The following is a 25,096-nucleotide window of genomic DNA, read 5'->3' as shown; positions in this document are numbered from 1 at the left end:
CCTTTCACACGGACGGAAGACCGGGCCACCGCCAGTAAAAGAGCTGGAAGAAGGAGCGGAGACCGGGCAAGAAGAACCGGAGAGGGGGACAAGACCCCCGAATTCGGAAGAAGAGGCGGCGACAGAAGACCGCTAGTAAAAGAGCTAAAGGAAGAAAGCAGAGGCCCGGCAAGAAGAACTGAAGAGGGGGACAAGACCCCAGAAGAGGGGGACAAGACCCCCGAAGTCGGAAAAAGACCTCCGGGCGGCAACGAAGAAGAAAGCCGGGCTCCTCCGCTAGTAAAAAAGCTAGCAAAAGAGCAGAAGATAGCAGAGGAGTCCGGCGAGAAGACCCCCAAGACGGAAGAAGACCACCGGAGCTGTACAATTAATGATTTCAAAAACGTGTTTTTTTTACACTTTTTTTCACAGGTGAATGGGTAGGGGTACATGGTACCCCAATACTCATTCACATAGGGTGGGGGGAGGTATCTGGGGGCCCCCTTATTAAAGGGGGCTCCCGGATTCCAATAAGCCCCCCGCCCGCAGACCCCGACAGCAAACTTTCCTCTGTGTGTGGGCAAGTTCGTTCATTTTCAAAAGTACAGCGGACTCCCGTCATAGTCCGGCGGACCTAGTCCACCAGTAAAGTACAGTTGTGTGTAGGCAGGTCCACTCGTTCAGAAAGTCTGGCGGACCTCCGCTTCAAAGTCCGGCGGTTTGTCCACTGGGCTAAGTCCGCCAGACAGTCTGATCGTGTGTACGCGGCATAAGTGTTACTCGCCACCTGTTGCCCCACCCAACCCCTACCCTGCCCTGCCCCTAACTCTGCCCCTAAACACGCCCTCATAAATGATCTCATGAAATGGCACTGTTAAATGTTTTATGTAGAATTAAGTTGCAAAAATAAATATTAACAGCAACAACTTTAACAATATTACCATAAAGCATATCATTACCCATTAGTGCAACCTCATCAGTGCCCATCAGTGCAGCCTCATTAGTGTCCATCAGTACAGCCTAATTAGTGCCCATCAGTGCAGCCTTTCAGTGCCCAACAGTGCAGTCCTATCAGTGCCCATCACTGCAGTCTCATCAGTGTAGCATATCAGTGTTGCCTTATCAATGCAGCCTCATCAGTGCCCATTAGTGCAGCTTATCAGTGTCTATCAGGGCCGCCTCATCAGTGGCCATCAGTGTGGCCTCATAAATGCAGCCTCATCAGTGGCTATCAGTGCAGACTCATCAGGGGCCACCAGTGCAGCCAATCAGTGCCCATCAATGCATCCTATCAGTGCCCACCAGTGCAGCATATTAGTGCCCATTAGTGCAGCATATCAGTGCTGCTTTAGCAGTGCAGCCCCATCAGTAGTATAGAGGGGGTGATTTATTAAAACTGGAGAGTGCAAAATCTTCTAGGTTTTTGTCAAAGCTTAACTGAACAAGCTGAAGTTAGAAGCTGATTGGCTACCGTGCCCAACTGGACCAGATTTTGCCCTCTCTAGTTTCAGTAAATCAACCCCTCTATGCTACGGACTGGAAGAAAGAGTAAACAGTCACGTTTGTGCTCCCTGACAAGCCAGTAAATCAATGTAGACCATGATAGTAGAAGTATGCTTCAACCATAAGAACTGATTGAAGTGCCTCATTTAATGAGAAGTAACAATAAAGGTGTTACTAAATAGAGAGTGAGTATAATATCAGAGTAAGTAGATGGTTTAAGATTCATTGTATGTGTAAATGCTTGTGTTTGGCTAGATTCACTAGCGAGCATTTTAGGCTATTCAGCTTTCCTTTACACCCTTTTATATTGTTGATTTAGTCAAAATATCCCTTTTTACACCTTACTTTGTGTAAACCCCTATACTTCTTTGAAGTAAGCAGTGCAACCAAAGGCAAATATGTAATGAAAGCAAAATAACATACACAAGTACTGACACAAAACTACCAGAATCACTTCAAGATGTAACATAATATATATGCATATTAATGCAGAGTTTCACCCATTTAAAAGTCAGCAGCTACAAAAAGTGTAGCTGCTGACTTTTAATAAACAGACACTTACCTGTCCCACGGTCCAGCAATGCTGGCGCACAAAGCCATGCTGTGAATGGTCAGGCAACCTTCTGGGACCTGTGAGGTGTCACAGAAGGTTGCAGGGAGGGAGGGAGGGAGCAGAGGTGATCTTTATTCCAGTGCCCCCGCGCCAGGGGAGGAAGTGGGAGCTGGGTGCCTCTAAAAATAGGGCACCGGTTCCCCCGAAAAAAATGGCATGCCAAATGTGACATGTCAGGGGGTCGCCATCACTTAAAGTGGAAGTTTCATTTTTGGGTGGAGCTCTACTTTAAAGCTAAACTCCAGGATTTGTTTAAAAGATTTGTATGGGTGAGGGGAGAAGAGTGGCTATACAACACAATCCCCACACTGTATGAGAGCAGTTTTAACATATATTTTCATAAATTCCCTTTTACCAAGTTCGTGTAGATCTGAACAATTGTTCTTTTCAGTCTGTTTAATCTTAAGGCAGCCATGCTTGATATGTACATTTACAAGTACAGTATATTTCTTTAAAATTCAGTTATATAAGTTATTAGTTATAGCTTAATTTCATATTACTGCAACAAATTTCAGTTTACAATGTTAGAGAATTCCACAACAACCAGTTTATGTTTTTTTCATTTTCAGCTGAAAGAGATATCAGTGTCTACTGTGGAGTGCAGACAATTACAATGAAGATAAACTTTTGCACGGTTCTCTTTTCTGGTTATTCAGAAAGTGACTTATCACTTAATGGAAAGCATGGAGATGCTCACTGCAGAGGATTTATAAACAATAACACATTTCCTGCAGTGGTGATTTTTACCATTACCCTGAGCACTTTGGAATCCTGTGCAAATAACCTAGTGGTAAGTAAAACTATACCCAGTATGAAAATGTTATTCTGTATTGGCTGCACTATAATGTTGCCTCAAATATAACTCCACTGTGATAGCATTTTACTTTAAGTATTTTTTTTAAATAATAACAAACGTCTTATACTTACCTGCTTTGAGCAATGGTTTTGCAGAGAGTGGCCCTGAACCTTCTCTTCTGGGGTCCTCTGCCGGTGCTCTCGGCTCTTCCTATTCTCCAAGGGGAGGCAAGCAACTTGTTATGGGGGCACTCATGCAGGCTTGATACTAAGTCCATATACACACTATGGGCAGCTTATACCACCCCCCCCCCCCCCCCATTTTGTCTTTATAGGCTTTGACTGACAGAATATGTTAACATTTTAATGTGAATAGCCTTTGTAAAAGGTTACACTTGTAAAGCTGTGTCAATCTCACAACTGAATGAATACAAAATGCAAATTCATTGGCAGGTAATGCAACTCCCATATCAGTATTTCATGTGTGTTTTTAGATATTAGCCTGGAGTTTAGTATTAATTCCCAATTAATTATATACAGAATTGTAATCAGTCCTCAAACCTTTCATTCTTTGAGCCTGTTAAAATACTTCTACTCAAAACCTCAACGCCTAACAGTCACAATGTTGCTACATATTTTTAACTATATAAAGAAGGTAAGAATAACTACCTGCATCAAAGATAACTTTGCTGACTAAGGATATGGTCAGATGAAATGTTTAGAAGTGGCTTACTTATGGTATCTGACCCTAATTGGAAAGCTCCTTAGCCACTTGAAATTGTTGTTGCTAAGTTACTAGAACTATATATATGATTATGTCCCAACTCATATGGATGATGCAGAACAATAAATATTTAAGCAACGAATGCATTTCCATACCTTAGAGTTTGCTTTTCCTGTATTGAGCATATAAAAAAATGAAGTGCTACTGAAATGCCTACCTGAACATTGTAAATGCTACCTATAGTCATTTATGCTGGTAAAATTTAAATGAACACAAAATAAAACTGCTAACAGTAGCAACCAATAATGTTTCACTTCTTTTTTCATTAAGCATTACATTTTTGAATTTTACGCAGACTCCTAATTATTCGACTAGCCTTAAGAAAAAGTAGGGTTGTCTATGACAGCCATATAATTGTGTATGAGATAATCAGGATCAAGAACAAACCAGTATAATATCCCAATATTTAAAATTAGGATAATAATAATCCCAAGAGGATGGTCAAAGACCATAGGAGTTGGAGAAAACTCTAATTGAACAATCTTAAAGCAAGGACACTGACAAACAAAAGGGATAATGTTAGCGCTCAGTTCCCTCAGCCTAAAACATTGCTGCTGTAAGATGGTAATGAAAGGAATATTTACAATCACACTCAATAGTACCAGCTGTGAGGTAGATTTCAGTGCTTCTTCATTACTCACTACAAGAATCTTCAGAGAATCTTCAGAGACTGGGCCACATCAAAGGTTGAGCCATGGCTCCCGACCTAGAGAACCCTCTGTGCCTAACTTATGCCATATACAGAGGTCAGAAAAAGCACCAAAATTCAGAGCCCAGGCTAACCCCACAATTTTCCAGTCCAGCAGCGTCAAGGTACAAACTCCTATTGCTAAAGATAGGAAGAGCTGGACAACTGCTGCGCAAAGTTTAGCTCATGAAGAATTTTTTTAAGTCTTGATGTAAGTCACCAATATAAAATGATTTATAGTGTACTGAGTATCTTGAATGAAGAAAAAAAATAAGAATAACAAAACTCACAAATATATAGTTGGAGGTTTTCACAGTGGAGCTGCAGAAAAAAAAGGCATGACACTTGTAAGAAGAGGGGACCAGTTTAAAAGGTTTTTCTTTGCCAATGTCTCAACTTCCTGAAGGGAACAGTATACTCCATATGTCTAAGAATTTACTACATTGCTGTGTTCCCCAATTGTTGATAAAGAATTAGTTATGACAGTTGTCACTTTTTTCCTATTATCTTTTCTCTGGTCAATGAGCCACTTTAGACACTAAGATTTGTTTGTTAGCAAATTATTTAGCCAATAAAAACATTTTTTTCTAAATGGAGACAATAATTGCAGTGAGTTCAAAAGAACTCCACACAAAGAAAATGTAATTATTTATAATGTTTTTTTCAAGTAAACATGGTAGAAAAAGAAAAAAATAGGTAATGTCCTGTTTCTCAGTGTCACCGTCTGCCTGATAAAACATTTATTGTTGTTTCTACTTATGACTAACAATAAAGTTAGATTTGGTGTGCTAATGATACATAATCTATTGTTCAAAACTGATAGTGACGTCTCTCCAATTACTACAGCAACCCCATTGCTTCAACTAGGCCACTAGTAATGTTTGCTGTGCAGCTGAGACTTCTATTTTTCCTATTTTTCTGTCAGGAACAACAAATTAGCCATTATACAATGCTGCTTGATCCAAACTACTTTGTTGGTCAATGTTATAATGGTAACAAGGGTGCTTTAACAGCCCCACCAAGAAGAAATACATAAAAATGTGTATAAAACTGAAATATGTTTATTGGCTTTTTTTTTTTTTTACTTGAGTTCTCCTACATTTCTGTAATTAGTAGTGGGAAATGATAAATATCAAAATCAACATGAAAGGATCTTACTGTGTTTTTACTGTGTTTTTATTTGCATGCTCATTCCCTTCATCATTTCTGTTCTTTCAGCCCTTTTATTAATATTTTCAAAATTATTAAAATTTACAAATATTTGTAAGTCCATGTGATTTTATTTCTTGATCCAACATCTCCAGTTCTTTCTTTGAAATTATTAAAAGTTTATCAATTTAGTTAAAATCAATCACACATTTTCTGTTTAAGGTTTGATATTATGTTTTTTGGAGAAAAAAAATAACACATTTAGAATATTCAGTATTGATGGAGTCTTAATAGTGTAATTTGCTTAAAAAAAGTTACTTAGCTGCTGAAACAAATGTATAACATAAAAGTAAAGCAGCAGTGTTATTAAGTAATAGCAGACTTCTGCAGCATTTATTTACTATGTGTTATGAACACTTTTTAAGTCCCGTACTACAAAGAGTAAAACACATAAGAAATTCCATAACTGCTAAAGCTGCACCATTATATAATAAACTGTTACTAAGTTGCACTGTGCTTCCAATACAAAATAGTCAGGTCTATATGATACTTATTTATTGTCTTGAACTGCTTTAAAGACACAGAAAAAGGATGTGGATTAAAGAAACTATTGGGCTTATTCAACAAGGCAGAGCAACAATGATGTGTAAACTGCAGTGACCCATTTATTCAGATTTGTTTATTATAGTCAAATCAATTAAGACTTCATTTCTGTTTTTGATGGGCTACTGAAATTTGCACATACATTTTTATCTTTGCAATGCCTTACTGAATAAACCTGTTTGTGTTGTGATCAAGAAAAAATAAACATGTGGATTTAAAAATATTTGTTTTATTTTTTAGGGTTTCTTTTTGTTTTGCGTGGCTCTTTTTTATTAAAAAGAGGCTGTGGACTGAAAAGAAGGGAAAGGGTAAGTAAATATGTATTACAGTTTGCTATTCTGGGTACCCTGACCCTTCTTTGTTAAACAATAGCAATGAAGTAGAGAAGTCATTTTTCTTCTAAAAAGTTTTCTATAGACAGGAGATAATAGTTATTCTGTCCGGCTGATCTCATGGAGAAAGCCAGATACATGCAGCCAAACACTTTTGGCGAGAAGCATGTCAACATGTTAGATAATCTGTCAAACTGTTTGTTTGTCCAAAAAGACAAGCTGTGGTAGCATGCACTCTCCTTTCCCCCATTCTCTCCATTTCAATATACAGTGGTGTGAAAAAGTGTTTGCCCCCTTCCTCATTTCCTGTTCCTTTGCATGTTTGTCACACTTAAGTGTTTCGGAACATCAAACCAATTTAAACAATAGTCAAGGACAACACAAGTAAACACAAAATGCAATTTGTAAATGAAGGTGTTTATTATTAAAGGTGAAAAAAAATCCAAACCATCATGGCCCTGTGTGAAAAAGTGATTGCCCCCAAACCTAATAACTGGTTGGGCCACCCTTAGCAGCAACAACTGCAACCAAGCGTTTGCGATAACGTGCAATGAGGAATTTTGGCCCACTCATCTTTGCAGAATTGTCCTAATTCAGTTACATTAGAGGGTTTTCGAGCATGAACGGCCTTTTTAAGGTCATACCACAACATCTAAATAGGATTCAGGTCAGGACTTTGGCTAGGCCACTCCAAAGTCTTAATTTTGTTTTTCTTCAGCCATTCGGTGGTGGACTTGCTGGTGTGTTTAGGATCATTGTCCTGCTGCAGAACCCAAGTTCGTTTCAGCTTGAGTACACGAACAGATGGTCGGACATTCTCCTTCAGGATCTCTTGGTAGACAGCAGAATTCATAGTTCCTTTTATCACGGCAAGTCTTCCAGGTCCTGAAGCAGCAAAACAGCCCCAGACCATCACACTACCACCACCATATTTTACTATTGGTATAATGTTCTTTTTATGAAATGCAGTGTTCCTTCTACGCCAGATATACTTGGACACACACCTTCCAAAGAGTTCCACTTTTGTCTCATCGGTCCACAGAATGTTGTCCCAAAAGTCTTGGGGATCATCAAGATGTGTTGTGGAGAAATTGAGACGAACTTTGATGTTCTTTTTGCTCAGCAGTGGTTTTCTCCTTGGAACTCTGCCATGCAGGCCATTTTTGCCCAGTCTTTTCCTGATGGTGGAGGCATGAACGCTGACCTTAACTGAGGCAAGTGAGGCCTGCAGTTCCTTGGACGTTGTTGTGGGGTCTTTTGTGACCTCTTGGATGAGTCGTCGCTGCGCTCTTGGGGTAATTTTGGGCGGCCGGCCACTCCTGGGAAGGTTCACCACTGTTCCATGTCTTCGCCATTTGTGGATAATGGCTCTCACTGTGGTTCGCTGGATTCCCAAAGCTTTGGAAATGGCTTTATAACCCTTTCCAGACTGATAGATCTCAATTACTTTCTTTCTCAATTGTTCCTGAATTTCTTTGGGTCTCGGCATGATGTGTAGCTTTTAAGGATCTTCTGGTGGACCTTACTGTGTCAAGCAGCTCCTATTTAAGTGATGCCTTGATTGTGAACAGGTGTGGCAATAATCAGGCCTGGGTGTGGCTAGAGAAATTGAACTCAGGTGTGGACAACCACAGTTATAGTATGTTTTAACAAGGGGGGCAATCACTTTTTCACACAGTGCCATGATGGTTTGGATTTTTTTTCACCTTTAATAATAAACACCTTCATTTACAAATTGCATTTTGTGTTTACTTGTGTTGTCCTTGACTATTGTTTAAATTGGTTTGATGTTCCGAAACACTTAAGTGTGACAAACATGCAAAGGAACAGGAAATGAGGAAGGGGGCAAACACTTTTTCACACCACTGTATATGAATGCTCATCCTAACCCAGCTTTTTTGAGCCAGTTAATGAAGATGTTTGAGGTTGGTTATGCCTACACATCGCTCCAGTCTCTGAATTATCCACATGCTTTCACTATTTGAATCCATTCATTATTTAACCTCCCTGGCGGTATGATTATTTCTGATTTTAGGTGCTGAAAGCGGTACAATTATTTTGCATGGACATTTGCCGTTTTATATTGTAGACCTGCAATTCTTAGGAATAACTTATCCCGGGTATGACAGTAGTTTGAAACACAAAATCATAAATTATAATATAATAAATAACTATAAATAATTATAACAAATAATAATAATAAAAAATATTCAATAATGTAATCAAATCAAAAACACTGAAATTTGCTCAGATGCAGAATTGTCACTGTCATTAGATTTAGTGTTTGATGACGAATTTCCCCAGAAATCGCTATCGCTCAATTCTGCAAGTGATTCTAATTTATTATCGCTGTTTTCTAGCTGGTCTATAACCACTTTTGACATAAAGGGACACTTTTTGGTTGCTATGGACAATCTCCAAATTCCAGGCAGAAAAACTGTATTTATAATATAAAACTACATGCAGGGCACTGAACAGACCACTAGGGACAAAGGGGGGGGGTGTAATTTTTTTGTACAGTACTGTAATCTGTAAGATTACAGTGTACTGTATGTGTATTGTGTGTTTTTACTTTTTTGAATTTCTCCGCCCCCCCGCGTCACAACGTCGCAGGGAACGGAGCTCAGCAGCACTGTGTGAATTGAGCAGAGGATGGCTCACACACACAGCGGGGAGGACATTGCAGGATCCAGGGGACAAGGTAAGTAACTCTCCCTGTATCCTGCAATGCGATCCCGAGTTTGACTCGGGGTTACCGCTTATGGTACTGAAATTCCACCTCAAGCCAGACTCGGGAATACCGCCAGGGGGGTTAAAGTGATCCTATACACCATTTTCCAAATTCATTAAATACTTAAATTAAATATTTATTAGTGCTACTTTTGATTACCAACTTCCAAATGCTGTGGCCTACTCTAGACCAGTTCTTCTGTGAGCTACCTGGTCAGCTGGGCTGCTTTTGTTTCTCAACAAGCTTTTGTATCACAAACAAGCTTTTGTTTCTCAACAAGCTGTTAAATGGTGGAGGCCCATTTTGAGGTAGGCTTCATAGGCTTTGGATTGGACTGGCAAGATGTCTGCCATGTGTTTCATTATCGTATTTATTATTTAATTCATTATATTTCTTTGTTATATAATCCCAAATAAATAAAACAAGGAATTATAATTTCACTATAGTCTATTATATACTTGGGTCTCCTATACAGATTGCATTCTTTATTTATTTTGTGGTGAATGTTTAACAGGTGTCAACTCTACCTGGAGTCAATGCATACGGGGATGCTTCAATGGTACAAATAGGAAATATTTCTGGATATATAGATACCCCAGACCCTCCTACCATTATAAGTTATCTGCCTGGACTTTTATACAAATTTAGCTGCAGTTATCCCCTGGAGTATCTGGTAAACAACACTCAGCTGGCTTCGTAAGTATACACTACAATTATTTTTAAACATATAAAGTGGAAAGGGAACAATCAGCAGGAACACCATATAGATATATTTCCAAATAATTTCTCCTTTAGAACCATGAGTCAAACTCTATTGAGCCACCCTTCTAATCATCTGTTCTGTGGATCACAAACAAACATGCTTATTTAATAATCAAATGTGCTAACTGTAGTAATCTATAGCAGTCAATCAGAATTCATCCCTGACTGGTCTGGGTACAGTAGACAGATAAGTAAATCCGAATGGTGATATGAGACACTGTGCTTCGGACATCATATTTGTTCATATGCACCATTTTAAATAAACCCCTCAAAATGTAAGCATGTATAAAAATATGAAATGAGAAAAAAAGTTATCAAGTACATTTGCATAAATATTTTATACTTACATTCCCTTTCAAATACATACTTACTTTTGCCAACTGTAAGCATTTCGGGTTTTGCTGACTTACAAAGTAACTTAAAACTTTGTATGACACAAAGGAAATCATATTAGCATGTGTGGTAATGTAACTAATTAGAAAGTGTTTATTCTCATGATTACAATAATAATATAAACAAACTTTACAAGTTGTTATTTTCTATCCTATTCGTGTTTAAGATCTCATTGTTTATCCAGCTTGTGCTGCATGTCATGATCTTTTTTCTATTTGAATAATGCAAAGTTTTTTGTTTTGTTTTTGCTGATTGTCTAGTTGTAAAGTCACCCAGTTCTCTACTCCTATTGCAACCAGCATTCCCATTCATTCTAAACATCTATAATTGGTAGTTGGCATAGATTTATCAATTTTGGATATTCAGGCATTATCAAATTTGCCCGAACTCTCCAAAGTTCATTGTAACTCACTTTGCATTTTCCCCCGTGTTTATTAAGACTGCAGACAGTTCTTACCAATGACAACTGCAACGATAGAGCAGTGTGAAAATAGCAGGTTTGCTAAAATTGCTGCAAAATGTAATACTCAATTTCAGCAACAAATCCATGTTTATTTTTAGCATGTGCTGCTTATTGAGTTAAAAGGGTAATGCTACAAGCAAGAGCAATAAAGAAAGCAGCTTTGTCTTCAATACATAATTTTGTTGCCTGTTACTAAGATAAATATTAATTCATATTTAATATGGATATATGTAAAATTATAGCTATTATCAATTCAGCATTACCTCTACTATTATTAACCACTTCAGCCCCGAACCATTTGGCTGGCCAAAGACCAGAGCATTTTTTGCGATTCAGCACTGAGTCGCTTTAACTCACAATTGTGTGGTCGGGCTCCCAAACAAAATTGACATCCTTTTTTCCCCACAAATAGAGCTTTCTTTTGGTGGTATTTGATCACCTCTGCGGTTTTAATTTTTTCCACTATAAACAAAAAAAAAACGACAATTTTGAAAAAAATGCAATGTTTTTTACTTTTTGCTATAATAAATATCTCCAAAAAATATATAAATTTTTTTTTCCCTCAGTTTAGGCCGATACTTATTCTTCTACATATTTTTGGTAAAAAAAAAATCTTAATAAGCATTTATTGATTGGTTTGCGCAAAAGTTATAGCGCCTACAAAATATGGGATAGTTTTATGGCATTTTTATTAATATATTTTTTTACTAGTAATTGCGATGATCATCGATTTTTATCATGACTGCAACATTATGGCGGACAGATCGGACACTTTTGGCGCTATTTTGGGATCATTCATACAGCGATCAATGCATTGATTACTGTGTAAATGGAACTGGCAGTGAAGGGGTTAACCAGAGGGGGCGCTGAAGGGGTTAATTGTGTCCTAGGGATGTGTTCTAACTGTAGGGGGGATGGGCTACATGTGTCATGATGCTGATCACCACTCCCAATCACAGGGAGCTGTGATTAGTGTCCTTTTACTAGGAAGAAAGGGGAAATGCTTGTTTACATCAGCATTTCAACATTCTTCCTCTCCATGAGACGATCGCGAGTATACCTGCAGACATCGAGTCCGCGGGACCCGCAATCACACTCACGGAGCACGCAGTGGGCGTGCACACGACGCAAGCGGCGCTCGCTCGCCCATAATGTCGCATCTTAAAGGACAACATACAGATACCTTAAAGAGGAAGTAAACCCTGATGAGTTTACTTCCTCTTTTTTTCCCTGCAAAGGTAAAGCATAATGGACTACTATGCATCGCATAGTAGCCCATTATGTGTCACTTACCTGACACAGGAGCCAGCGAAGTCGCCGCTGTCCCCTGTAGTCCGCCGCATCCATCTTGCTGGTGACGTCTCGCAGCTGCGCCGCTGTCATTCGGCGAAGCCGCGATGACGTCACTCCCGCGCATGCGCACGGGAGTCGACAAATGCGGCAGCTCCATTTTTGGAACTGCCGCGCTCAGTGCGCCTGTGTGCCGCTGTCTACGGCGCATGCGCCGTAGACAGCGGTGCCCGTTTTCGGGCAAATATCTCCTAAACCATATAGGTTTAGGAGATATTGCTTGGACCTACAGGTAAGCCTTAATCTAGGCTTACCTGTAGGTCAAAGTGGTTTGTAAGGGTTTACAACCACTTTAATATGCCTGTCCGTGCCATTCTGCTGACCTATATTGGCAAATGGATAAATTGTTATCATGTTAAATTGAGTTTCAGGGGATATCCATATGGCATTTCCCTTTTTTTACAATGTTGTTTAAAAATACTCTTATGCCTGTACAAATGACTGGTTTTCCTGTCGGAATAAGCTTTGAAGGTTTTTCCGAAGGAGTTCCGATGTAATTCCACTGAAACTGTCCTGCGTACACATGATCACACCAAAGTCCGATCGTCAAGAACACGGTGACGTACAGCACGTAGGACAGGACTAGAAAAAGGAAGTTCAATAGCCAGTAGCCAATAGCTTCCGTTTCATACTTGCTTCAGAGCATGCGTCGTTTCTGGTCTGTCGGAACAGCATACAGACGAGCGGAATTGGTTCCGTCAGAAATATTTAGAACATGTTCTATTTCTAGATATGTCAGAATTTTTGGGAAAAAAAAGTCATATGAGGCATACACACGATCGGACTATACGAGGAAAAGCTTCCATCTGACTTTTTTTGTTGGACATTCAGCCCGTGTGTACGTGGCATAACAGAGTTTGTATTTAAAGTTAAATTCTAGGCAGAAGGCACACACAGTTCATTAATTCATTCATACAATCTTTAAATACATTTTTTACATACAAGCAGTGTAAGTACCTGAATTTGACCTGTTATCAGCCACTTGCCATCCCTACATAGCAGATTGTGTGTGTGAGAGGGAGAAGCAGTAAAAGGAGCCAATTAGTTTATGTATCTACAAGAAGAATGCCAATAGGAAGAGAACACAGAGTGATAGAGAAATGAACTGATAACTGTGCTGCTTCTCATTTCACTATCCAGTTACAAGCTGTGGTGGGAGGGTCCATGAGTGAGTTCAATGGTGCTGGGGCCATCAAACAAGGGCATCAGAAAAAGAGTACTGCAGGGAAAATCACTGGATTGAAGATGTGTATTGCAGCAAAAGCTGGTTTTATTTTTTCTTTAATGGGTTATTTATTTTTTAGGTAGTGTTTAATACAATGTAATGTTAAAAGTTGAAAGGGTAGAGGGGATGGAAAAGTCAATTTCAGCTAATTATGGTTTGCTAAGGGTTAATAATAGATTCATTAGGAACACTTTTTATAAAAAAAATGGATACTGCTTTTATTCTGTGGGGTTGCTTATGTTCAGATCAAAGGATATTCTTTTGATCTGCACATAAAACCACTAATCCAAATACTATTACTACAACAAATTTATAAATAAAGCTGGCAAACACTGTTTGCCAACCTTGTTTACACAGGGTCATCTATTAGTGCTCCTGCAGCAAAAACCAAGACCCCGTTGTCACGCTGACATACCTTCCTAATGATTGCACCAGGAATAGTGGCCATGGGGAGTTGGTTGGCATACAAGAAGATATAGGTAATGGATGAAGTTTTTAGGACATACCTCATACCCAAGGTGGTTAAGGGCTTGTTAATACTGCATTTTGGGGATATTTTACAGGCCCTCCATTGGCATTTTGACTAAATGTTATTAATGTTTTACTCTACCACCATTTTTCACAGCACTGTACACAATTGCATGTAATATTTACTAATCAATAATTCATATTTAATTTAGACTTTTAACATTTCTGAGGCGAAAAGAATCAAATACATATTTCTGCCAAATAACAATTCAATGGGAGAGTAGAACCCCTATTATAATAAGCAGAACAAGTATACAGACCTAGGATTTCGATTGCAGAGATCTCACCAATGGTATTTCCAGGTGAAATAAGAAACTGTCGGTTAGATTAACTTCCCAACATTTATTAAAACATATATTGGATGGACTGACACTTTCAGCTTTGTCATACTGTTATTTGCATTACCACTTATTTACAATATATATCACATGTGTTTCCTGTATACATAGAAAAACACCAGGTGCATAGTTATAATTATAATGTGTCTTTATTTATGGACTTTTGCTGTAATACATTTTCTAATTTACCATTGCAGATCTTCAGCTGCTATTTCTGTGAGAGATGGAAATGGTACATTTATCAGTACATTGAATTTACTCCTTTATAATGTAAGTAAAAATAATACAACTGTCCTGTGCACTAAATTTTTATTTTATTTATAAGGAAATGTATCCCTTTTAGCTTTCAGTGTTGGAAGATCAATGTTGCTAGTTTTCAGTGGGAGTTAACTGGAACTCCAATGCTAACCTTCCCTTAAAGTGCAACTTTAGTCAGACAATTAAGTCCTAATTTTTTTCTCTGAAAGTCAGCTCTCAATCTCTGTCACAATAAATGCAAAACTAAACAAGAGAGTCTCTCTCCTCTAACTGAATTTCTAGCGTACAATAAAAAAAGACAACGCAGTAGCAAGAATGAGACCTCGTGGAAAATATTACTGACAGACAAAATTGGATGCAGAGACCTTCCCAATACAATATAATATAAAAAAAAATAAGACATTAGACAATGATTTAACCCACTAGCATCCCTAACCTGATATATCTATTCTGGATGGATGCCTCCCTTAACTGAGAATACTTACTGTATGTGAAAATACTTTAAGAACATTGGTTCTTTTTATTAGATTATTTCGTTTTATAATTCAAACCTTTTTAAGAACGCTTTTTGTCAAAAAGCTATTGAAATGAAACCCCTCCCACCCAGTAAAATGACGGCCTAGGGGAGCCTTGCTATCGGACATCATATGATGTCCTCCCAGGATTGCACCTCATGCGCAACCCACGAATTGCGCTCCAGCACAATCTTTTACCTGCTGAATCCTCCGGACACAACCGATGACAAATCACTGTACTGGCTCACTGCTGGTACCATGTGATCGATGTGGCCAATTACAGCAGATCACATGACAATTGTACACAATAAAAGGCTTTGATTTATGCCTTTCATTGTTTACTATTGGGATGAGCCCTGTGATTGGTCACAGTGATCACATGGTACAGACATAGCCAGTCACAGCCCATATGTACCACATGATTAGATGTGGCCAATCACAGCTATTAACAATACTAAAGCTAATAACAATAGTAAATACTTAATGAATAGTTTTCCTACAGAAAATATGGTTGCTTATAACTAAAAATGTTATAAGCAATAAAAAAAAATCTAATTGCCTCCCCAGAGTAGTATAGTGATACTATGGTAACAATGAATTGCTCTGGCCACTGTATCAAAAAAAAAAAAAAATGTAATGAAAAGGAAAAAAATATAAAAAAAAAGAAAAAAAGATTACTTTTTTTCATACTGTCACCAGTCAGTGTCCATGATCAATGCCAAACCATTATATTATGACACTGTGCTGTACTGGTGACAGTATGTAAAACATTTTTTTAAAACAATTGTGAAAAAAAAAAGTTTCATTATTCAAAAAATTGTGGAAAAAAAATTACGTCAAAACTTGCCATGCCCCTTACTAAATACCTTAGAGTTTCAAAAATGGTTCATTTGGAATATATTTGTACCGTCCTGGCATTTTCGGGGCTCAAGAAATGAGTAATTCATGACTGATCGATTTTCAGATATACTGTATACACCATAGTTTGTGGACTTTCCTACAGACTAAATAATATACACTGATTTGGGTTATTGTCACCTAAGAAATGTAGCAGTATACACTTTGGCCTAAATTTAGGAAGATTATTTATTTGCCAAGTGTTATAGCAGAAACAAAGAATAACAATTCTTTGAATAATTTCATATAAAGAATAAATGAAGAATAATTTATTTTCAAAATTTTCAGTCTTTTTTCTCTTATTTAGCAAAAAAAAAAAAACAGTAGGGACAAAATACCATCAAAGAGAAAGCTCTATTTGTGTGATAAAAATACTAAAAATGTTATATGGTTTCATGCTTGGCATGACAGCGCAATTATCATTCAAAGCCTGACAGCGCTGAAATCTGAAAAAGTGTCCAGTATTGAATTGGTTAATAGAGTTGAGCGTACACCTGGATGTTCGGGTTCGACGGGTTCGGCCAAACTTCGGAAAAAAGTTTGAGTTCGGGACCCGAACTTGACCCCGAACCTGAACCCCATTGAAGTAAATGGAGACCCAAACTTTTGAGGACTAAAATGGCTCTAAAAAAGTGATGGAAAGGGCTAGAGGGCTGCAAATGGCAAGAAAATGTTGTTAAGAGCATGGCAAGTGCTCTGCAAACAAATGTGGATAGGGAAATAACTTAAAATAACATTAAAAAAATGTAAAAAAATATATGCTGGAGGCTCCCTTCTCAGAAGAAGAAGTACATGAAGTGATTAGGAACCTCAGAAACTCAAAGGCACGATGTCACACATATGGTGGGAATGCCCCAGAATATGCCCTTTCTGGAAAAAAAATATTAAATTTAATGGATAAGCTAGTGGGAAAATAAAATACTTTGAAATTTACAAAATTAAAAATTATAATCTTGATCTAGGAGGACGAAGTCCATATGGAGTAGGAGGTTTAGAGGTGGCGGTGGATGTGGCGGTGTAGGTGGAAGCGGCGGTGTAGGAGGATGAAGTAGCCAACACTGGTTCAAAAATACAACAATGGCTGGGTAAGGCCTGTGATGTGTCAAATTCTGTCCCCTGTTGGATAGTGTCCGCCCTGTACTGTGCTTGCTCAGTATGTAGGACAAGGGAATTTCGAAAATCTCCGAAGATGAGCGGCGCTGCGCGGTGAGTCCAGGTTCAAGCCACACCATCTGAGGTTCAAGCCGAGTGAAGCGAGGCCGTGCCCGAAGCGTGGCGAGTGAAGCGCGGCAAGCGAAGAGAACCCGTGAGGGGCCCTGATACTATGTGCTACCATATGTTCACTTGGATGGTGGGGCTTGAACCTGCACTCACTGCGCAGGCGCCGTTCATCTTCCGAGATTTTCAGAATTTCCTTGTCCTCCGGCCGGACACTATCCGATGGCCAGACAGTTTTTGTCAGAACACCAGTATACATGTCTATTCTGCACATGGTACGGATCCATGCCTGGTTCATTTTAATGAACGTGAGCTTGTTCACATTGGCTCTGGACAGGCGGCTGTCCAAGGTATAAAGGGCAAGCTCAGGCCATGTGCCCAATTTGGAGACCCAGAAGTTGAAGGGGGTAGACCCGTCATTCAGTACGTGTAAGCGTGTGCACACATACTGCTCCACCATGTTGGTGAAATGCTGCCTCCTGCTAAGACGTTCCATCTCAGCTGGTGGTGCTGGTTCTTGTGGCGTGCTGGCAAAGCTTTTCCACAATTCGGCCATGCTAACCCTGCCTTCTGAGGTGCTGGCGGTGCCCCGGCTGCGTTGGCAACCTCTTCCTCCTCCTCTGCCTTCGCCTTGTGCTTCCACCGTACCCCCGCTGTCAGGTGGGAATGCCACCAGCAACGCATCTACCAGCGCGTGCTTGTACTCACGCATCTTACGATCACGCTCCAGTGAGGGAATTAAGGACGGTACGTTGTCCTTGTAACGGGGATCCAGCAGGGTGGCTACCCAGTAATCAGCACCAGTTAGAATGTGGGCAAATCGGTGGTCGTTGCAGAGACAATGCAGCATGTAATCACTCATGTGTGCCAGGCTGCCCAAAGGCAACAAAAAGCTGTCCTCTGTGGGAGGTGTATGGTCTGTGTCCTCTATATCCCCCCAGCCACACACCAGTGATGGCCATGAGCTGGTCTGGATGCCACTCTGCTGTGAACATGGTTCCTCCTCCTCCATATCCTCCTCCTCATCCTCCACCTCGTCATCCTCCAGAACTGTGCCCTTGTTCCTCACACGTGCATGCTGCAGCTCAAACTCTACTATCGCCTGTTGCTGCAGTCTGGCCAGCATGTGCAAGGTGGAGTTTCACCTTGTGGGCATGTCACATATGAGGCGCTGAGCGGGAAGGCCGAAGTTACGCTGCAGCGCTGCAGGCGAGCAGCAGCAGGGAGAGAACGCCGAAAGTGCACACAGACGGCCCGAACTTTCTGCAGCAGCTCTGGCATATCGGGGTAATTTTTAAGGAACCTCTGGACCACCAAGTTCAGAACATGCACCAGGCAAGGGATGTGCGTCAAACCAGCTAGGCCCAGAGCTGATATGAGATTTCGCCCATTATCGCACACCACCAGGCCAGGCTTGAGGCTCACTGCCACCAACCACTTATCAGTCTGTTGTTCCATGTCCCTCCACTCCTGCACGGTGTGGGGTGTTCCCCCAAACATGAACGTTTTAAAACTGCCTGCTGTCGTTTACTCCTGGCTGTGCTGAAGTTGGTGGTGAAGGTGTTACGCTGACCGGATGAGGAGACTGTAGAGGATGAGGAAGCAGAGTAGGAGGAGTTAGCAACAGGAGGCAAACTGAAGCACCCTGCAATCCTAGGTGGTGGAAGGACATGTGCCAAACTGCTATCCGCCTCAGGCCCAGCCGCCACTACATTTACCCAGTGTGCTGTTAGGGAGATATAACGTCCCTGACCATGCTTACTGGTCCACGCATCCGTAGTTAGGTGGACTTTGCCACAGATGGTGTTGCGCAGTGCACACCTGATTTTGTCCCGCACTTGGTTGTGCAGGGAAGAGATGACTCGCCTGGAAAAGTAGTGGCAGCTGGGCACGACGTACTGTGGGACAGCCAATGCCATCAGGCTTTTAAAACTCTGCGTCTCCACCAGACGGAATGACAGCATTTCAAAGGCGAGGAATTTTGAAATGCTGGCATTCAGGGCCAGGGATCATGAGTGGCTAGGGGGGTACATCCTCTTCTGCTCCAGTGTTTGGGAGATAGAGAGCTGAACGTTTCCATGAGACATTGTGGAGATGGTTGGTGACCCAGGTGGTAGTGTTGCTGGCAGATCCATTGTTTGCGGGTTGGCAGGTGGATGAAGAGGCCGAGACTGAAGCAGAAGAGGAAGCAGGAGGAGCCAGAGACCTTTCTTTGTTTTTGAGGTGTCTATTCCACTGCAGCTCGTGCTTTGCACTTAGATGCCTGGTCATGCAGGTTGTGCTCAGGTTGAGAACGTTTATGCCTCGCTTCAGGCTCTGATTGCACAGCGTGCAAACCACTCTTGCCTTGTCATCAGCACATTGTCTGAAGAACTGCCATGCTAGGGAACTCCTTGGAACTGGCTTTGGTGTGCTCGGTCCCTTGCTGTGTTGGGCAGTAGCAGGCGTACTGTCTAGGGGACAGACGCTCCGCTTTTGCATCCTGCTCCCTCTTCTGCTGTGCTGGTGGCTCTATGCGACCACCGCCTCTTCCTCCGAACTACACTGGTCACCTGCATGACGTTGATTCCATGTGGGGTCCAGGACCTCATTGTCCTCCACATCATCTTTCACCAAGTCTTCACCCCTGCCCTCCTTGTCGGTCTGCACAATTGCGAAAGCAGCAGCAGTTGGCACTTGTGTTTCGTCATCAACCGAGACGTGCTGCGATGGTCCTCCCATGTACTCATCATGAAACAGAAGTGGTTGGGCATCGGTGCACACAATCTCTTCCACTTCTGTGGCAGGGCTAGGTGTATGGCCCTGGGAAACCCTGCTAACAGAGTCATCAAAAAGCAGAAGAGACTGCTGCATGATTTGGGGCTCAGACTGCTTGGCTGATTTTCAAGGGGGTGATGTGAAAGACTGATGGACATTGGCTGCCGGTGGCAACTCTGATGTTTCATCAGGAGACTGGGTGAGAGACAATGTCAAGGAACCGGAGGCACTGTCAGCAACCCAATCTACTATCTCCTGTACTTGTCCTGGCCTCAACATTCGTACAGCCGCATTGGGCGCGACCAAATACTACTACAGGCTCTGTCGCCTACTCGCACCTGAGGAAGGTGTTTCACTTGTGCGTGTAGCTGGCACAGATCGACCACGTCCTCTCCCTGCAAAAGGAGCTCCACCAGCAGCACCACAACCGGAGCCATGTCTCTTCTTTGACGTTCTCCTCATATTTTCCAAATTTAGGATCTAGCCCTAAATGGGTGTTTTTGCAATAGCAGAATACACCCAGAGTATGTAAACGGTGTATCTCAGAGCTACAGAAATGCCGAAAATGCTATTCAAAAAAATGTTTTTGCCCTAAAAAATTTTTTTGAGCAGCACAATAGAAGAAAAATATATAAATTGTGTAACTCACGCCTCCACATATGCAGAAAACACTGCAAAGTTTTTTTTGCACTAAATGGGTGTTTTTGCATTAGCAGAATACACCCAGAGTATGTAAACGGTGTATCTCAGGGCTACAGAAATGCCGAAAATGCTATTCAAATAAAATGTTTTTGCCATAATTTTTTTTTTATTTGAATAGCACAATAGAAGAAAACTATATAAATTGTGTAACTCACACCTCCACATATGCAGAAAACACTGCAAAATATTTCTTTTTGCCCTAAATGGGTGTTTTTGGAAGAGCGGAATACACCCAGAGTATGTGCAGGGTGTATCTCACAGTAACATATGCAGTGCTGGTGCACTGAGCTTGCAGATAAAAGTTATATTTTTTCTGGCACTGGGCTCATGGCAGTGTAAAAATACTGTACAATGCAACCCAATCAGGTAAATCTATGTAGATCCCTTACAGCAGCAGCAGCCAGGAACCTTTCCCTACACTGTCTAAAGCAGAGTGACGTGCTGTGCTGTGTGCCTCTAGCTTAAATAGAGGCTGGGTCACATGCTGCACTGGCCAATCACAGCCATGCCATTAGCAGGGCTGTGATGGCTTGTAAGTGCACACCAGTTAAACGAATGTTGATTGGCTGCTGCAGGGCTTTGTAAAATGTGCCATTACATTGCCGAACACCGGACTCGAACCCGAACATACAGTCAATTGTTCGGGTTCGGGACCCAAAAATCCAGAAGTCTGGTACGAACCTGAAATTTACAGTTCGGGTTCGCTCAACCCTATTGGTTAAAGCAAAAAAGCCTATATAGCTATAATCTCATTTTGTTTTTGGTTAGAAATTGATATTTACTTACTTATGAACAGTAATTATGTAAATTAGAAAATGTATTTTAAACTTTCTAATCAATGTTCAATGAAAACAGTGTGTTTGGAAGAGTGTGATTTTATGGTTAACGCAACAGGCTGAAAATGCAAGCTTTTTTTTCCTGCTTGTCTTAAAAGCTCACAATTGTAATCACTTAAATAGAATGTTCACTTAGAAATGCACATGTTCACTCTTTAAACTGAGTGTTCACTTAACTTAGTGAAAAAGGTAAAGATATTTTCCATTTAAATACTCTTTGCCTAGTGTGCAAGGGAAAAACAATGCATTTTTGTTAGTATTCAACTGGCTGTTTGAAGCTAATACAGTTTTACCTCTGAGCTAAGTGAACATTACCTATGCAAAGTTAAACATTCTCTATTCCTTTAATAAAGTGGTGTTAAACCCAACAGAACAAGCTCTCTTTGAGTTGTAACAGATATAGGGTTGAGACAAACAATATACCACTGACAGGGGTTCTTTAACCTTTATGCTAAAAGGAAAACAAAACCTGCTGTAGCTGCTTATAAAGTATTAGCTATAGTTTGGCTTCAATTTATTAGTGTTTCTAAATCTGCTAATACATTTAACACTACCCTCTCCCCATAGACTGACAATGCTGCTGTCCAAAAGGTCCCCCCTGTGCTCATTCATCCAGAGTTTGGGCACTCTAATACAGAAGGTGTGTTACTGGCCAGATTGCCAGGTGAAAACAGAAGGAAAAAAGTCTAAAAAAGAAAACACATGCAGACATCACATCTAATAATTTGGGTTTAGTAACACTTCGGGGTTGATGATTCCATGCAAGGAAAAAAAACAAAAAAAAACAGCATTTTTGCTTGCACATGATTGGATGATGGAAGTCAGCAGACAGAGAGTCCGTCCATTTACTAATCTCTGGAGCAACTACACTTTCAAAAGTACACAGTCTGCATGTTCATTAGTAAATTAACCTCTTTACTTCAACCACAAATGTTTATATATAGTATATTTTATATGTTCTTATTTTCACTCCCCCTCTCAAATCATAAATCTTGTTCTATTTTTTCTGGTATCGTAATAAAGCTATGCATTTAATTCACCAAACTAAATGGATAGTTCTATGCAGCAATTCATTGCATGACTTCTTACTCTTACAGGATTCAACCTACAGCCAGCAGTTGCTGATACCAAGCGCTGGATTGCCATTGAAAACAAAAATATATGCAGCAGTGAGAGCAACCAACCTTGATGGACGGTATTTTGAAACAGAATATTACTGTCCTTGCTTATGTTTCATGCTCTGATTTTGTATTGTAATAGTTTATTTATTTTAAACAATAATTTTGCAGTATTTTTTTTAACTTTCCATAGATAAAGAATGTGTAAAGATATTTGAAAATGAAACAATGACATGCCTCAAAAAAATACACTCTGAAATGAAAAATGAAGGTCTTTAACTTTGTCTGACAGAGCCATTTTATTAAAACAAACCACAAAATATCTGCGATCATTAAAGGTTTATTAAATAAATGGCTTATATAAGCAGCTAGCAAAAAGGTTTCCTAAGAAAACCATAACATAAATAACAATAAAATTGCAGCACTTATTCTGGTAGAAACAGAATCCACCAGGTGAATAGTGCCGTATATAAAATTAATCCAATTTTTGGATATAAATGTAGTCCATAATATCATGAATCATAATATTTAATCAAAAATCCAGTGATGATCATCCAAACAATTGGTGTTACAATGAAAAACCACCACAGATGAGAAAGACACACACTGACCCTTATGCTGCATACACACGATCTGAATTTTGGTCGGAAAAAGCTCTGATGGTTTTTCTGATGGAATTCCGACAGAATTCCAACGGAATTCCGCTCAAGCTGTCTTGCATACACACGGTCACACAAAAGTTCTCTGAACTTTCGACCATCAAGAACGTGGTGATGTACAACACTATGTCAAGCCGAGAAAACGAAGTTCAATGCTTGCGAGCATGCGTCAAATTGTTTCCGAGCATGCGTAGGAATTTTACATGTCAGAATTTGTTCTGACGATCTGAATTTTCGATCAGAACTTTTTCCGACTGAAAAATTGAGAACATGCTCGCAATATTTTGCTGGCCGAAATTCCGCCAGTAAAAGTCCGATGGAGCATACACACGATCGCACTTTCCGACCAAAAGCTCTCATCTGACTTTTGCTGGCGGATTTTCCGATCGTGTGTATGGGGTCTACCTGAGGAAAGTAGTCAAAAAAGCATTATTTACAATAATGGGTAACAAGCCATCAAGCTCCTCAGATTCCTTAATAACTGTAACCATCAGGCTATGTCTCCTTCCAAGATGTTATATTGAGTCTCTCTGGTCTGTGTATCACCTTAGGGCTTAAAGCCATTTTATTGTTTTCTGCATATTTTTGCGTATTCTAAAAAACTCACCTACATTTTAAAACATGATTTTTTTTAAAGTAGAGGGTCTACAAGATAAAAACATGGTAGTTACAGTTTTTTATTTTATTTATATAACATAATATTAATGCAACTGCTTGCAAATCTATATTATCAGTAAAAAATACATTCAAATTAATTTTAGTTTAAACAAACACAGTAAAATCTCTATATACTGTATTTATCATGCAGTTGTCATTTATATACCTGTGTGCATTTGTACTTTATGTGCAGGCAGCCCAGGGAGCTTTACATTTTATTTATATATAAAATTTTTTTAACATGTTTCATTCTTTTACACTTAACTAACTCTTCTTCTGCATTTCACCATACCAGATTAATGCTGCGTGCACACGACCTGACTTTTTAGACGAACTAGGTCCGACGGTCTTCCCGACGGACTTTTGGCGGAGGTCCGACAGACTTTCTGAACGAAACGGACTTGGCCACACACGACTGGACTAAGTCCATTTGAAAGTCAGTTCATTTGGAACATGATGACGTAAACCAGACTAAACAAGGAAGTTCAATAGCCAGTAGCCAATAGCGGCCCTTGCGTCATATTTGGTCCATCGGACTGGCACACAGACGGACGGTTTTTACTGATTTTTAGTCCATTGGACTTGAGTCTGTCGGATAGATTTGAAACATGTTTTATTTCTAGGTCCGTCAGACTTTTGCGAAAAAAAAGTCAGCTGGAGCCCACACACAATCAAATTGTACGATGGATTCCGGTCCGCCGGACCAATTCTGCCGGAAAGTCCAATCGTGTGTACGCGGCATGAGAATAGATTGTGCTCAGTTCATTGTTTTTCCAGCTGAATTAGCTGGGATCCGACAGCTCTGATCCCAGAACCAGATGTTTCTTGTCTCCACTCTACTTTCCCTCCTGAAAACAGCGATGGCTATCCTGAGCTCACAGTTACCACAAGGGGACTTGAGACATATATTATTATTATTACTATACAGGATTTATATAGTGCCGGAAGTTTGCGCAAAGCTTTACAACATTAGGGCAGACAGTACAATTACAATACAATTCAACACAGGGGGGGAATCAGAGATCCCTGCTTGTTAGAGCTTACAATCTAGGCGGGGGTGTAAAGTTTGTGAGCTATAGAAATGATCAGATGGTGTTATAGCTGTCTATATTACTTCTTTATGAAAGCCCAAAGCTGACTCTGTAAAACATAAACAAGTGTGCGGCTGCTGCTGAAGCTGTGAGTTTGTTTGCATTTTAATGCTGAAAAACAAAAGGAAAGACAAGAGCATGAAACCCCATAG

At 40.1% G+C, this 25,096-nt stretch overlaps 1 protein-coding gene across 1 annotated transcript in view; it reads left to right on the top strand.

Annotated features, from left to right (window-relative positions):
- LOC143984399 (zona pellucida-like domain-containing protein 1) overlaps window positions 1-25,096 on the top strand; it is a 198,384-nt gene that overhangs the window by 89,813 nt on the left and 83,475 nt on the right. The window contains exons 3-6 of the mRNA XM_077484603.1: window positions 2,665-2,885; window positions 9,692-9,873; window positions 14,434-14,506; window positions 22,517-22,614. Of these exons, the coding sequence (XP_077340729.1) occupies window positions 2,665-2,885; window positions 9,692-9,873; window positions 14,434-14,506; window positions 22,517-22,614 (574 nt within the window). The remainder of the gene's footprint in view (window positions 1-2,664; window positions 2,886-9,691; window positions 9,874-14,433; window positions 14,507-22,516; window positions 22,615-25,096) is intronic.

Source organism: Lithobates pipiens, unplaced genomic scaffold, assembly GCF_037356315.1.
Source record: "Lithobates pipiens isolate NorthernLeopardFrog02 unplaced genomic scaffold, aLitPip1_a1.2 Scaffold_16, whole genome shotgun sequence".
Lineage (NCBI taxonomy): Eukaryota > Metazoa > Chordata > Amphibia > Anura > Ranidae > Lithobates > Lithobates pipiens.
This window is presented reverse-complemented; position numbering and strand designations above follow the sequence as displayed.